Source organism: Lutra lutra, chromosome 8, assembly GCF_902655055.1.
Source record: "Lutra lutra chromosome 8, mLutLut1.2, whole genome shotgun sequence".
Classification (NCBI taxonomy): domain Eukaryota; kingdom Metazoa; phylum Chordata; class Mammalia; order Carnivora; family Mustelidae; genus Lutra; species Lutra lutra.
The window spans coordinates 63,661,671-63,677,138 of record NC_062285.1 but is presented as its reverse complement, the minus strand read 5'-3'; the positions used below and the strand labels follow the sequence as shown (position 1 = coordinate 63,677,138).

General features: G+C 36.6%; 1 protein-coding gene across 7 annotated transcripts in view; it reads left to right on the top strand.

The window, feature by feature from the left end:
* The window catches only part of TMEM117 (transmembrane protein 117), a 515,843-nt gene that overhangs the window by 310,286 nt on the left and 190,089 nt on the right, over nt 1–15,468 (top strand). For all 7 annotated transcript variants that reach the window (XM_047742336.1, XM_047742332.1, XM_047742334.1 and 4 more), the window contains one exon: nt 10,291–10,388. In XM_047742336.1, coding sequence (XP_047598292.1) covers nt 10,291–10,388 — 98 coding nt within the window. The remainder of the gene's footprint in view (nt 1–10,290; nt 10,389–15,468) is intronic.

Genomic DNA, 15,468 nt, shown 5'->3' with positions numbered 1-15,468 from the left:
AGAGAGGCTTTAAATGCAGAATGAGGAAAGAGCTATTTGGAGTGTGCTATTTATCCGAGCCTTCCCCACTGGTCTGTTCTGTATTCTGTGCTCCTCCTGATTCCCGTTTGTTCATTCATTCATCCATTTATCGTTTGATTCATCCTCTCATTCAGTAAATGTTGACTGAGAGCTTGCAGTATATCAGATATAATGTTAAATGACGGGGACAGACTGTGAACAAAATGGACAGGATGGCTGCCATCTTGGAGCTTATACTCTGGAAGTGAGTGAATTAGCAGGGTTAATTCAGCTAGATCTTTGCATTTTATAGAATCTCACTTTATGTTCAGGGCATAGTTGCTAAACTTGGGATCTTTTACTTTCTCCCTATTCTGTATGAAGAATGTATACAATATCAGCTTCTGTCTTACGTAATACCAGCCTTTCCTTTGGGAAAGACAATCTAAAACAAGGTTAATTACAAACTGATTTTGATGCATGGAGCTAGAGTTTCAAGAATACGAATCTCTCAGTTCCTCAATTCCGGCAGGCCTTTTTGCATTGCTGTTTGGCAATAGAACATATTTGCATTAGAAGATGCCAAGATTCTATAAGAGAAAGGTAGGATCCCAAAAAAGATGAATTAAAAAAAAAAAAAAAAGTCACAGGAAGCTTCGCTTATGACCATATGTCGGGTTTGTTACTGTGTGACCATTCCGAAAAAGTAGGATAGATCTTCCATCCCAAATTTGTTTAGATGTTGAGAATGAAGATGACCCATTTGCACCAAGAAGATATGAAAAGATTTATTCCTCACATAGGTAAGGTTCTGGGGAGAGCATGGTGGCTCTCAAAGAGATTCAGAAATCCCTAAGTCAGGTAAAGAGATTGACTTGGGTTTTTATTGTGGATGTGGGGTGGGGCCAGGCTGAGGGTTCCTGTGCAGCGTTTGAACTTCCTGCTGGTACAAAGGAAGGAGCTCCAGGATTTTCTTATCAGCTTTCTCAGGTGTGGGGAAGAAGGGGCGGTGAGACTTAAAAGTTATTAGCAGTTGAAAATTTCAACAAGAAAAAAAATGGAGCTTCATAAATAGAGAACAAACTAGTGGTTGCCGGAGGGGAGTGAGGTGGGGGATAGGCAAAATAAGTAAAAAGATTAATAAGTACAAACTTTTAGTTATAAAAACGTCATGGGAATGAAAAGTAAAGCATAGGGAATATAGTCAATATTGTAATAACTTTGTTATAACTTTACACACGGTAACTACACTTTTTGTAGGAAGCATTTTGTAATGGCACGCTTGCCAAATCATGTTGGAACTAATATGATATTATATGTCAACCGTACTTCATTTAAGAAGAAAAAAATTTAAAAAGAAAAAAGAAAGAAAAAACCCTATAACCAAAAAGAATGGAGTCATACTTCCTATAATTATGATAATGTCGGAAGGCGTTTGGAAAAGAGAGCTGCAGTGTGGATAAAGACTTTTTATTAATCTGCTTTGGAGCGAAGAAGTGAAGTGAACAATTGGAAGAAGCAGTGGAGCCCTGCTCACCGTCTTCTCCTCCCCGCCAGCTCAAGTGCTGACGTGTTTTTGCGTCATTGGCTTGTGACCCGGGGCTCATAACCCTCTGTCAGTGCTCATGCTCTTCATAGTAATAAACAGTCTCTCCTCTTGGCCTGGGTATGTAAAGAGGCGCGCATTTCGATATTGGCTTTAGCTGTTGGTAAATGAATGTATTCTGAACCGTAATTTTGGGAAGGAACAAAACTCTTCAAACATAAAGCCTGCTTTTACAAATTAAAAGAACTTTGTAATTTTCTACCTTGTCCCTAATGAAACCCCCTAGGGAGTGTCAAAGCACATACCAGAATATGGGTTTGGTTGGTATTGAAAACTTGGTGTTAATTGCCTATTTGTACTTAGTAAGTGCCCAGTACTGGCTAATAATTCTATCTAAATAATTTTTCTGTCATGTACCTGTGTATATCTCAATGATATTCAAATAACAGTGGCCTCAGCAAAGTCAGGGAAAGAATACTGCAGCGAGGGGCAGTATGTCACTAATAGTCTCAATTAACTTTCTTCTCTTCTTCTTCTTCTTTTCTTTTTTAAATTAATTTATTTATTTGAAAGAGAAAGCAAGAGAGAGAGAGCACAAGCAGGGGGAGCAGCAGAGGGAGAAACAGGCTCCCCACTGAGCAGGGAGCCCAACACAGGGCTTGATCTGTGGACCCTGGGATCATGACCTGAGCCGAAGGCAGATGCTTTACCTACTGAGCCACCCAGGTGCCCCTCAATTAACATTCTTAAATGGGCAAGGAACTAAAAAACAAAGATATCTTGGTCATGATAACAGTTATACAAGGACCTTTATCCAAGTGTTTAAAAAGTAATTATAGAAATGCATGAAAATCATCTGTTCCTGATGGCACATTTTGCTGTAATTTTCATGAGACAGAAGACATCATCAAATTGGAAAACCATTATGCCTATTATATTTAGGAGACAAAAATTCTACCTACTAAATACCCTTAGAGAATACTTAGCATTCCACTGACTAAATACTTTTCACATCTCACTTATATACTAAATATAGGTAGCCAGATAACCTAATTAAATTTTGTATTATGACATATGTTGAATATAAAGCAAAACTTTCCTTCAAATCCTCTCAGAAAATCTGAAACTGCCTTATGTTCAAATTCCTGCAAATTTCATATTATGTTTAATTATTTTATTTTTAACAAAGTTGTATTTGGGAAAGAGTGTCTAAAACAAGGTTAATTACAAACTGATTTTGAATGTTGTTTAGGTCATTTGATAGGTAATACTTAAAAAAAGAGACAATATCGCAGATGTAGTAATTATTTTTGATGATATGGCCTCAAAACTGCCAAAAATATGTGTCACATAAATAAGCCATTTAATAATCATTTCAAATAGCAATATAGAATTTTCATTTTAAAGTAGGAAGATTTTGGCAACCAGCCAAAAGAACATGGAGTATAGGAATCAGAGATGCTAACTTTATCTTAAATAAGAGTAAATCATATCTTTAACTCTGAGGCATGATTTGTGATTACAGACTGCCAAATGTAGTGACTGTCAACTAAGTTTCAAGACAATGTGAAGAGAAGATACGGTGTCTACTGATCTCGGGCAAAGTTGGCAAAGGACAGTTCTCCAACGCAGGTGGCACTCCCTCAGAGGCCTAGAGCAATAGGGGTGGGGAGTGATGGTTGAGGGCCCTGCCCTGCCCCCAACATGAACCTTTTGCAGAATGCTAGTCCAGAAAAACTCACATCATTCACTTGGTAATCAATTCCAAAGGAAACAGAACGAGAATTTTGTCTCTAAGAATAATAGAGGAAGAAAATAACAAGAAAGTTCGGTAACAGGTGAAGAACAGTTCACCAGAGAAATGGTACTGTGAACCAGAGGAAAATTATGATAAAAAAACAAAACAAAACACAACAGTGAATCAAAAAAATTAGTGAAGTCATTGTCTTCAAAAGCAGTAATACAAGAATTCAGAGAAGATGCTGTGAGACAATAGAAGATGAAATGAGATGGTAGGCTCAGGAAAGAAATGCAGAAGAAAGAAAATTAGAGAGATACATGTCAAATTGGACTCTCTGCAAACGTTAATCGACACACCCAAAATCACAGTAGGGGACATGAGTGAGTGAGGGAAATTAAAAGTTAGAAAGGGGGAGGCTGCGTGACCTAGTTGATTAAGCGTCTGCCTTTGGCTCAGGTCATGATCCCAGGGTCCTGGGCTCGAGTCCCACATCGGGCTCCCTGCTTCTTATTCCTTTCATCCCTGCTCATGCTCTTCTCTTTATATCTCCCTCTCTCAAATAAATAAGTAAAATATTTTTTTAAAAAGCTAGAAAAGGAAGGAAGACAAAGAAAACCAGTATCTGCAGAATTATTCTTCTAAAGAATAGAACTAAAATAATGGAAAAGAAAAATAATAAAGACTTTTTTTAAAAAGATTTTATTTATTTATTTGACAGACAGAGATCACAAGTAGGCAGAGAGGCAGGCAGAGAGAGAGGAGGAAGCAGGCCCCCTGCTGAGCAGAGAGCCTGACGTGGGGCTCGGTCCCAGGACCCTGGGATCATGACCTGAGCTGAAGGCAGTTGCTTAATCCACTGAGCCACCCAGGCACCCATAGTTAAAGATTCTTAAAAGACTTAACAGAGTAAGAAAGACTTGAATCTTTAGACTGAATGGACTAATTGTGCCTGGAAAAGTGACAGACAACAATCAATAAACAGCAAAATTACTGCATTTAAGATAGAAAAAGGTTAACTGGACATCTTAGCAATGAAAAACAATTCACATATAAAGATGGAAAAAAAATCCAGTTTCAATTTTTTTCAGATTTCTCCATGGCATCACTCAAAGTATTAAGAAAGAGAGTCAGGCCTTTAATTCTAAGGTTAAAAATATAGTGATTCAGGGGGGCACCTGGGTGGCTCAGTGGGTTAAGCCTCTGCCTTTGGCTCAGGTAATGATCTCAGAGTCCTGGGATCAAGCCCCACATCGGGCTCCCTGCTCAGCGGGGAGCCTGCTTCCCTCTCTCTCTCTGCTTGCCTCTCTGCCTACTTGTGATCTCTCTCTCTCTCTCTCTCTCTGTGTCAAATAAATAAATAAATAAAAATTAAAAAATATATATAGTGATTCATTAATTTTATACTCAGGCTAATTATTAGTCAAATATAAGAAATTAAACAATTACTTGTAATCTACATTATTCTCATGACCCTTCCGGAAGAATATGTTGTAGAACAAAATGTAAGCATTGGAAGCAGTGGAAAAACTCCAGCAGAAGTACTGGAAAAGATCATTGAGTCTATTTAATTGTTGGACCAGGTTAAAAGAAATGTCTAGTTTCTGATTATAAACCCGAACATAGGAGAAGTCCCAGACCCCAACAATGCAGAAATGATGTATAGTGTAAGAAAGTATAGTATTCTGATATTCTCATTTTTATAGATGAGGGAAGAAGATACCATTTAAAGATGATGAGTAAAATAGGATATGAAGTACTCAAAGAGTCAAAAAGTTAATGGTAAAATAACGTAAGTATAATAAGGTGACTGAGGGTAAGAAGGCAGAGGGAGAAGTAGAAGCTCATCTGTGAATAAAAATCTAAATAAATAGTGCATATGTTAGCTGAAGTTTAATTATAAAGGTAATTAGAACAATATAGAAACATTTTATATTTTATTGGAATGCACATAGTAAATCTATGGTGAGAGAAGAAAAAACAAGAAATGATTTATCTATTTTAAATTAAAATTTATTTTTTAATTAACTATAGTCTAGAAAGGTTTCTTTGATCTTTAAGACTTATTTACAAAAAAAAAAAAAGACTTATTTGCAATTTTATGAACAATTTCAGGGTTGTCTTAAAGTTTAAGAAAACTTCTGTCAAGTTTCTTGCATATGTGACCTGAAGGATTTAGAAGAATTTTCCAGAGACTAGCTCTGGCTCTGTAGTTGAAACCATAGCTATATCTGTACTGATGTATGATGATGTTCAAGATATATTGTTAAATAGAAAGAAGTTGCTGTGGTGCCTGGGTGGCTCAGTCGTTAAGCATCTGCCTTCGGCTCAGGTCATGATCCTGGAGTCCCGGGATCGAGCCCCACATCAGGCTCCCTGCTCAGTGGGAATCCCTCTCCCGCTCCTCCTGCTTGTGTTCCCTCTCTCAGTGTCAAGTAAATAAATAAAACCTTTAAAAAAAAAAAAAAAGGAAAGTTGCAAAATACCATGCAAAATTATATGTATGTGTTTGCTCATCAGTATCCTTACTGATGTATTAAAAGAGTCACACTTATTTCACTTAAATGATTCTCTGCTCCACAATAACAATCTTAAGAGTGGCACCATGCAGCCACAGTCATCGTCACTGTGTTATGACCTTTTCTATTAGGTCAATATTTCTCATTAACATCACATGCTTAACAAAGCTATATCAAATGAGACTATAGATACAGTATGTAGTGCCCGTATGTGAGTGGTGTATAATTAGGCCAAGAATATAAAATGGGCAACACTGGAGAATGATACAGATGGAAATCAGCACTCAGTTACATCCCACGTATCCTCTGTGAAACCTTCTCAGATTACTGCAACCTTTGGCAAAAGGTTTGATTTTTCACAACCATTTCAGGCTGTGACATATTTTAACATCATGCTGTATCTTTATCATTTTCTAATAGTTCAGTACATGATAATCTGGTCTTTATGGATGAGCTGAGACTGATCGTCAAGCCCTTTGACTGTAAATCCAATTATGTAACACAGTCCCGTGAAGGAAAATAATTAGGTAGAAGTTCTAGATAACAACAAAACACCAATAATTCTTAGAACACCTGCTCATATCTGTTGTGTGTCCATACACGATGAATAATGATGAATACGAAACGGAGGTACAGAGAGGTTAATTACTTTGTCCCAAATAGAAAAATAGTAAGAGACAAAACTCGAAGTCATCCAGGCAGACTGGCTTCAGAGCTGGTTCCCCGGGAGAGTCTGTTAAGTGTGTGACCCTGGATGGGTTATTTCATCTCACTGATTTCTCTTTCTCCATTGGTGGATGGTGGAAAATAATGACTCACTTTATAAAATCGCTATGACAATTGTTAAAAAAAGTACCTCTGGGAGCTTTGTAATCCATGAAGTTCTCTGGCAAATGTATGCTATGACTGTTGTCATTGCTGCCTTCGTGCTTCCATTTTTCCCCCACGTCACATCAGCTCAACTCATGGGGGATCAAAGTTTCCACTTAGATTCTTGTAGAGATAAATTACTTTTGCAGTCACTTACTGACTTTTAAATCTCAACATTCGCGTTCTTACTCAGATTGCACAATACCTATGCCCTAGAACAGCTTATATTTTACTGAAAAAACCACCCGACAAGACGTAATGTGATCAGGCTATAATGGAGTTCTGGATTTTTTGCAAAGACTCTCTAGGCAGGAAGGAGAAAGGCAAGAACTGTGGCACTCAAAGAGTTAAACAAATTTCTCCCAGTTTGGAAAGAAAGGCCTGGGATTTTGAATTCTAGCTATCCTTCTGTGGGAGAGGCATCAACAAATTTCGTATTGTATTTATGCTACACAGCAACCTATGTGCATGGTCTTTAGTCCTGCCTTTCCTGCATCTTTTCCCACAAAGACTGTCCTTGACCAACACCAGAAATGAATTTGATTTCTCTAATGCAAAAGGTAATTGGATTTTTCTTTATTGAATGCATCCCTTTAATGACTGTCTCTGCTCCTGCCAATTTAGCTGCAAGTGACCTGACATCGATCTGATGATATGACTTAAAATAAAGAGTTGGAACTGGAGGTGAAAAAGACCAGCTGTCTGGAATCAGGAAAAAAGAAAGAAAGAAAAAAGTGTGCTGCTTTTTTGGTTTGTTTTTACCTCATCTTGCCATTTTCCCGAGAAAATCCTTTATCCTTGAATGTCATTTTTACAAAACATGCTGCTGTAATAATTGGTCATACAGCAGCAGATTGCCTTCTTCTAGAAAATATAATAAGTATTTCCCAGAAAGTGCCCTGGAGAAAACATGGAAAATTGAATAAAATCCACCCAGTAATCATTCTGTTCCTTGGAAATATTTATTACCATGTAGACTGTTTCTGGAACAGGGTAAATATTGCTGAACAGAATTAATTAAATCTTTTAGGAAGCTGGTAAAACATGAAATATTTATTTAAGTATTTATTTACTGAACCTTGAGGTTTTGTAAAAATAAAGTTTAACACAAGAGTTGCTATTGAAGAAAGTTACAAAGGAGTAGTGGATGAAATTGTTGTTTGGGAGAGTAACAATTCCTTTCTCAAGGGAAGTTATGATTTAAAACGCTTTTTATACCCAAGAATATATGGAATTTAAATTTTTCTACTTTTGCCTTGTCTCACTTTTTAGTAATAGCGTAACTCACTTGATTCATGCTTAAATTTTATTATATCATCTTCCCTTTGTTCATTCTGACAATATCATGAATTTTCTTTGATCAGCGATACAATGCATGAGCGTTAGAGTGAGAAAATAAACACTTGTAAATTTCAATTATAAAGAAGAAAATAAATGAGAAAATCATAAATTTCTTCCTAAAAAGGAGTGAAGTCAATGATTTTCCCTTTTGAATTTTTAATGTTAGTTGCATTCACAATTATCAATGTAATTAACAACTTCAAGAAATTAACTGAGTTTGTATTAAAACCATTTGTGACATTTGTTGAATTTGAAGTTTCAAAGCCACATCACACAAAATTATTGTAAGCCCTATGTTAGAGCTGGTATAAATCTGCAGTGTTACTTGGTGAAGAGCAGTGAACTTCCTTTGGTTCTCATCAACCAAGAGAAACATGGGAGTTCCAGTCTAAGATATTATGTTGAGAAAGAATATAAAGAAGAATTAAGAGTGAGTGTTTCCTGGAGACTGGGCTCCTTAACTTCTGCTCAGACTGCATTTTATTTATTTATTTATTTATTTATTTATTTATTTATTTATTTTTTAAGATTTTATTTATTTATTTGGCAGAGAGAGATCACAAGCAGGCAGAGAGGCAGGTAGAGAGAGAGGAGGAAGCAGGCTCTCTGCCGAGCAGAGAGCCTGATGCGAGGCTCGATCCCAGGACCCTGAGATCATGACCTGAGCCGAAGGCAGCGGCTTAACCCACTGAGCCACCCAGGCGCCCTCAGACTGCATTTTAAATGAGCATGTGAAGCCCTGGCATATTTCCAGAGGCCATTTCTGGGCTGCTGTGTAGCACAACAAGGTGGGCTTGCTTGAGAATTGATGTGCCTTCCACAGAAAGTCCAGTAGGATTGAAGGGGTCATTGATCCAGAAAGACTCCCACTGAATAAAAATATTTCATCATAAATGATTAAATTTCACCCATTGCAAGTCAGACCATTGTTGGAAGTTATACTTAAGTGCAATATTAACACCTTAAGAGCAAGAGAGGTATATTTTAATGGATGTGAGAATTCTTCCTTACTCAATTCTCTAAGGAAGGAGAATTCTTCCTTACTCAATTTATATTCATTCTGTATAAATTTTCTTAATTTTGAATTGGCTTTGGTTGTTTGAATGTGAACATTATTAAATGCAAATCCAATTAGTAACAATATTTTCTTCTCTTGAAGAAAAGAAAAAAAGTGTATGTGTGTGATTGTGTGTACCCATATACAAATACATTTTCTTTTATGAGAAGAAAGAAGGAAATTCATTCCGCATCCCATCAGGCTTTTAAAAATGATTTTATAATAGGTTACCTATTTCTGATACTTTGGACATTTTCTGAAACCATTAATATGGGATGTGGCCAATGAGCAATTTATTTTGTTTATGCATTTTCAAAAATAAGCATTTATATAAAATCATTTTGTCATTTCTTCTTTAAGCAAATATTATAAAAGAAACTTAGACATTGAAAGGGATATAGAGACAAATCTTCACCTTCAAGGATTTTAAAGCCTAGTAGAGAGAACAAATGTATCTAGTAAATAAAATAGAAAGTTGAAAGCAGTGAGCCACATAAGAAGGAGGGATCCAGAGCTATGGTTGGAGGGGACAGTGAAGACATCACAGTGTGTGATGGTGATGTGACTTTGTCTAGACCTCAGAAGATGGGCAGAATCTGTGCATCTGAGAAAGAGAGGTAGAATATTTTTGGAAGAAGACATAGAACTGCAAATGGTGTGGAGGTGGGGGAATGCTAAGGTATTAAAACAAATAGTTTATAAAACTGGGTCAAGTCCCATACCTCACACCATAGAAAGAAAAAATGGAGAGAAGGGAAGATAATATTTTGACTAGCGATTTATGTAAAAATCTAGACAGAGAAAGAAATATTTGGATTTCGGATTTTCGAATTTAGACAATAAATACCAATAACTATGGTACTTTATTTATTATTTATGTTTTGTTTCTATGAAGAGGTCAATAGTATCTTAAAGATGCCTTCTTATATAAGGTAATCTTGATTACCTTAAAAATTTAAAAAAATCTCAGTAGTTGACATGTTGAATCATCTTAAATATGCTCACTCATTATGTAAAGTCAAATGAAAAAACTAAAATTAAAACTAATTAAAAACTAAAATTTTTAATTGAAAGAAGTCTATTCTTAATTTTATCTCTGCATATATTCTAGCATTAAAATACAAACATTTTATTCTCAATAAAGTGCAAATTACATGAATATTTAAACCTACATGTAGGATTTCTGAAAGTGCTAAATAAGTTTGTTTTGTTGCTTCAGGTCACTGATATGATGCTTCAGGACAAACCTTATCCTGATTGGGGAAAATCCGCAAGAGCTTTCTGGAAGAAAGGAAATGTTAGGATCATTTTATTCTGGTAAGAAATTGTTTCATTTATTGATTTTTGCCTTGCATGATTCACAAAAAACTTGAGTTGGATGTAGTTTGTTTTTTTTTTTTTAAGATACACAGAATTCTGTGTAGAGAGGCATTTCCAGTGGATACTGTGTTCCATTAAGATGATTAAAACATCATCCTGATGATTATATGAATTACTTTCTGCTTACACATTGTTGCAAATACACATTTACAAGAGATACATTTGCTAATATAGTAATACATATTTTACCAGAGGTAAGTAGGTTTTTGATTCAGCAAAAACAAGCTGTAATTTTCGTCAGTGAAATCTGCTATAAAAATGTCTCCAGTAAATTCTAAATTTCCAGTATATTTGACAGGATATAATTTTGCTTTGAAGGAGTTACACAGAGAGGAAACCTCTTTACAAATCACATCTGGCTCATTGGCATTTCTTCTTTATGTAATTTCTTTTAGCTCTCCAGCCCAATCATTGCAATTAAAAAAATAATCCATGTCTTATAGAACTTTATTTTTCATCGAATCACCACTATTTATGTGTATTTGAACAAGTTTAGACAGAAAAGATAGCAATAAGGAGTCAGCAAGAAGGGCACTTTGCCTGGTTGGGTGATACTGCCCAACTACAGAGTCAACCAGATGTATGAAACGGTGTGTACTAATGCTCAGAGGGGCTGGGGTTGATGATAACTTGTGCCGGCTACATTTCATCCTGCTTCCCTGCCTTTTGAAATGATAGAAAAAATATTTTGTTGGTTCTTGGATTTAATTCTGGGCATTGACTTCTTTTTTTTCCTGTACAAGCTACAAAAATCAGGGGGCAGAATATACACTCTAAGCTATCTTTGTGCTTTAACACTGTAATTAAATTTTGGTAGAGATATATGGCATTTTGAACTCAATTCTTAGAAGGAAAACAAAAGTAGATTTCAAGTAGTGTTGTAAAAATGAGTATGATTTTGTGGATGTTTATTTATACCTTGTCTCTATGAGTCAAGTGTGGCCTATTTTTATGGTGCATTTAACCTTCATATTCTTTTTTCCCTGCGTGTCATCTCCCCATATAGCTTGTCTGAATAATATACAATATAATAATTATAGAAAGTATTTATTGAGGATATGTTTTGCTGCAGGCACTATGCTAAGTATTTAACATTCTATTTATTTACTCATTTAATCCGGACAACACTATAAGGTAGGCACTGTTATTGAGAGCATAGGTCTCTAACTCCAGAGACCCAGTGTTTAATCATTACACTAGACTACCTCTAGAACAAAGGATACATCAGTGTGCAAATTTTCACATGATTAACCTTAATCCTGTTTTAGGTTATGGTGCTATATTGAGAATATGAGATTCTGGGGCAGTGATTCCACCCTATAGAATTCTCTATAGAGGTTGTAGGAATCATAATTTTAAAAAAGGTAGATGTTAATATTAAAAGCATTTATGAACTATCTTGAAACAATATTAACTTACTATGGTTACATAAATTTTATTTTGTTTAATGCATCTTCAAAGGCAGCCTGCTGATTATTGTTCAGTATGGAAAGTTACTCAGGTCACATTTGTACTATTGGTGAAAGTGAGCCATGTCTACAGTAATCTGAAGGCCCTCTGATTTTTGTCATTAGCTACCCTTAATTGCAATTGCTGATTCAGTGGAGAGGAATCCATACCAGATTTTTTCCTTAAGCATCTTAGTGTGTGTTCCTTGAACATTATTACTCAGGTCTACCATCCCTTTTATATTAATGGGCTTATTTTTGACCTATGTGATAACATCATTCCAAATGATGACCTAAAGAGTATTTTAAATATTATAAGAATAATTTAATTAGCCACTGGCAAATAGATAATATGCTTGAATGTAGAACAATTCAATCCAATACATTCATACTTATTCTTGTAGTCATTGTGTTTTTTTGTAAATTATCGATTATTAATAATATATTTGGGAGATGGTTTTTCATTGTTATATTTCAAAAGTAGTATTTCAAATCACAGAGAACATAAAATAACTGAGGAAAATTTAAATGCTACTCTAAAAATATTTTTCCTATTTTATCCATTTCTATACAGTTAGATTAACTTGTCAACAGTTCTCAGGGTTTTAAAAAAGGAAAATCTGATGCAAAAAGTTGAATATGGAAATTATGTGGGAAGCAACACAATTTTCTGTTTTGTTCATACTTTTTGGATAAAAGAGATTTAGTAAGTATAAAAGGCATGTTTTCTTAGCTCTAAGAGATAACGTACAGAAATCATTGGCAAGGTTTCAGATGAAACAAAAGATAGTATTTACACGCTATGTGTTACCCAGTCAAAAAAGTGCTGTTTTCTTTTGGTGTTGCCCCAGTTAAGGGAAGAGATTAGTGGGAAAAACCTATGCTGGAGAAGAAATTTTGCAAAGGAAAGCTTTCTTAAGTTGCAGTGTGATTCTGTGTAGCAGTTTCAACAGTACAACATGCAATTTTGGTCTAGTAAGCTTACCTTTGACCTACGTGTAGCTGCTTTAACTCACAAGTGTCTGTCAGAAACTATTTTGCAACTGTGTGGATTTGCAACTGTGTGGTTGAGTTCTTCCTTGATTCCTGTGACAGATGTCTCTATATTGAAGAAAATTGTTCTTACTTCTATCTATAATTGTGTCAAGATAAAGCTGCTGGGGCGCCTGGGTGGCTCAGAGGGTTATAGCCTCTGCCTTCGGCTCAGGTCATGATCCCAGGGTCCTGGGATGAAGCCTGGCATTGGGCTCTCTGCTCAGAAGGGAGCCTGCTTCCTCCTCTCTCTCTGCCTGCTTCTCTGCCTACTTGTGATCTCTATCTGTCCAATAAATAAATAAAATCTTAAAAAAAAAAAGCTGCTATAACACATGGGCTTTTTATGCTGGGGGTGAGACTAAATTGTCTTTGTATATGAAAATACTAAATGGGGGCACCTGGGTGGCTCAGTCGGTTAAGCGGTTAAGCCTTTGGCTCAGGTCATGATTCTAGGGTCTAGCGGTCAGGTTCCTTGCTCAGTGGACAGCCTCCTTCTCACTCTCCTCCCTGCTCCTGCTCTCTCTCACCGTCTCTCAAATAAGTAAATAAAATCTTTAAAAAATGAAATGAAAATACTAAATGGGAGAGGGAAGAATATTTATAGAACTTCCCTTCCGAAATCACTCTCCCAGCCCTTTTGACAATTAAGAAGAATAAAGATCTAAGAATTTAAACTCTAGGTTAATTCCATATGTTGTTTCTGTTTTCTAGAGGGGCCATGAAAAACATTTCCACTCTCTTGTATCTGGAGCCAATATATACATAAACAAAGATATAAAAAAGTGAGAAATATGCACCCGAAACTCACATTACATTGTGTATGAACTATACTCAATAAAAAAATTAAAATCAAGTAATATGTTTATATTAGCTTCTATTTCCCCGTTTTATTTATTCCCTTGTGGCACAGTTTTTATGCTTTTTATGGGAAGCATCTTGGGATAATAGTTCCCAGCGACTTAACTTTAAAAAGAAAATAAGGAGACACTCCTCTGTGATTAGTAGACCAATTGGTGAAAGGAGAGATTGAGAAATCTGGTGTTCATTTGGGCTTCACAAATACTCCAGTTCTTTTTTTTTTTTTTTTAAGATTTTATTTACTTATTTGACAGAGAGAGATCACAAGTAGGGAGAGAAGCAGTCAGAGAGAGAGGAGGAAGCAGGCTCCCTGCCGAGCAGAGAGCCCGATTCGGGGCTCAATCCCAGAACCCTGGGATCATGACCTGAGCCGAAGGCAGAGGCTTTAACCCATTGAGCCACCCATGCGCTCCCACAAATACTCCAGTTCTTTGCCTTCCAGACACAGGAGAGGATTGCACTTTTCTGCCGCCCCCGTCCCGACCACATCACTTGCTTTGACCAATTAAAGTGTGAGTAAAAGTGGCATATGTCACAGCTAGGTAGAAACTTTCTTCTTTTTCTTCTCTTGTCTTCTTCTTAAGTAGGCTCTAGACTAGCATGGAGCCCAATGGAGGGTTTGAACCCATGACCATGAAATTCAAGAGTCAGGTCTTAAATAACTGAGCCACCCAAGCATCCTTAGGTAGCATTTAACTGCCAAAGAGAAGCACTAAAGGGAGCTCTTCTGTCAGTAGCAACAATGGAAGTCTACATCTAGTTGGAGCCCTCATCATTTAGGGAACCAAGCATAAACCAAGAATTCTTAACAACACCGTGGTCATATAGTGTGAGAAATAATCTTTTGCAAATATTAAGCCCCTGAGATGTGGGGATTGTTTGAAACTGCATCCTGCTGCATACAGAAATTGATCCTAGGAGCAGAGTGTTGCCATAACAGAAGGCTGGAATTTTTTTTTTTAAGATTTTATTTGTTTATTTGACAGACAGAGATCACAAGTAGGTAGAGAGGCAGGCAGAGAGAGAGGAGGAAGCAGGCTCCCTGCTGAGCAGAGAGCCCGATGTGGGGATCGATCCCAGGACCCTGGGATCATGACCTGAGCCAAAGGCAGAGGCTTTAACCCACTGAGCCACCCAGGCTCCCGAAGGCTGGAATTTTTATCTTAAGGGCTGGACAGCAAATGGCAAATAAAACAAAACAAAACCACTGATGATAGAAGCTGGAAAAATGATAACCCAGGTGTTATAGTGGCAAACATTTGTTAATACTCCGGTCTGCGATTACTTAGATGCTCTAGGAGAACCTGATAATGATTTTTAAAATCATTTAATGGTTTAAAAAATCATTTTTTAAATGATTAAAGATTTTTTAAAGATTTTATTTATTTATCAGAGAGATGGAGAGAGACCACAAGTAGGCAAAGAGTCAGGCAGAGGGAGAGGGAGAAGCAGGCTCTCCACCAAGCAGGAAGCCCAATGCGGGGCTCGATCCCAGGACCCCGGGATCATGACCCAAGCCAAAGGCATCTGCTCAACCAACTGAGCCACCCAGGCACCCCTATATTTTAAAAGCTACTTTTTCTAGTGCTATAATGGTTTGGGTGGACATCTCTTCATCATGACTATCGTAATCCTTAACTGGGAAACAGATGTAGCTGCTGCTGTGTGTCCTGTTT